General features: G+C 68.4%; 1 protein-coding gene across 1 annotated transcript in view; it reads left to right on the forward strand.

The window, feature by feature from the left end:
* LOC113940204 (threonine--tRNA ligase, mitochondrial-like) overlaps positions 1-522 on the forward strand; it is a 5,642-nt gene that overhangs the window by 4,640 nt on the left and 480 nt on the right. Inside the window, exon 16 of the mRNA XM_027631309.1 lies at positions 1-84. This exon is cut by the window's left edge and continues 29 nt beyond it. Within this exon, the coding sequence (XP_027487110.1) occupies positions 1-84 (84 nt within the window). The remainder of the gene's footprint in view (positions 85-522) is intronic.

The raw sequence follows: 522 nt of genomic DNA on the forward strand, positions 1-522 counted from the left end.
TGGCCGACCTGGACAGGGACCCAGGGGCCACCCTGGCCCGCAAGATCCGCCGGGCCCAGCTCGCCCACTACAACTTCCAGCTGGGTAAGGGGGGGCACGCGGCCCACAGACCCCCAGGACCCCCCCAGGACCCCTCCAGGGAGCCCCCCAGGATTGGTTGTGCTGAGACACCCACCCCCCTCCACACCCTGGGTGCTGCTTGTGGGGGGAGGCACTGGGACCCCCACCTTGGGAATTCCCTGGGATCCCTCCGGAGACCTCCCTGGGATCCCAGGAGCTTCCTCCCCTCCCCCTTTGGGAATTCACTGACACCCCCCTCCTTGGGACCCCCCTGAGATCCTCTCAGGAACTCCCCAGGACCCCCTGAGACCCCCACCCCTTTTGGGCACCCCTGGGACCCCCCCTGGGCCCTCAGGACCACCCCCCTGAGATCCTCTCGGGAACTCCCCAGGACTGTTTTAGGGACCCCCCAGGACCCCCTGAGACTGTTCTAGGACCCCACTGCCCCGAGACCCTCCTGAG

Source organism: Corapipo altera, unplaced genomic scaffold, assembly GCF_003945725.1.
Source record: "Corapipo altera isolate COAL_440 unplaced genomic scaffold, ASM394572v1 131726, whole genome shotgun sequence".
Lineage (NCBI taxonomy): Eukaryota > Metazoa > Chordata > Aves > Passeriformes > Pipridae > Corapipo > Corapipo altera.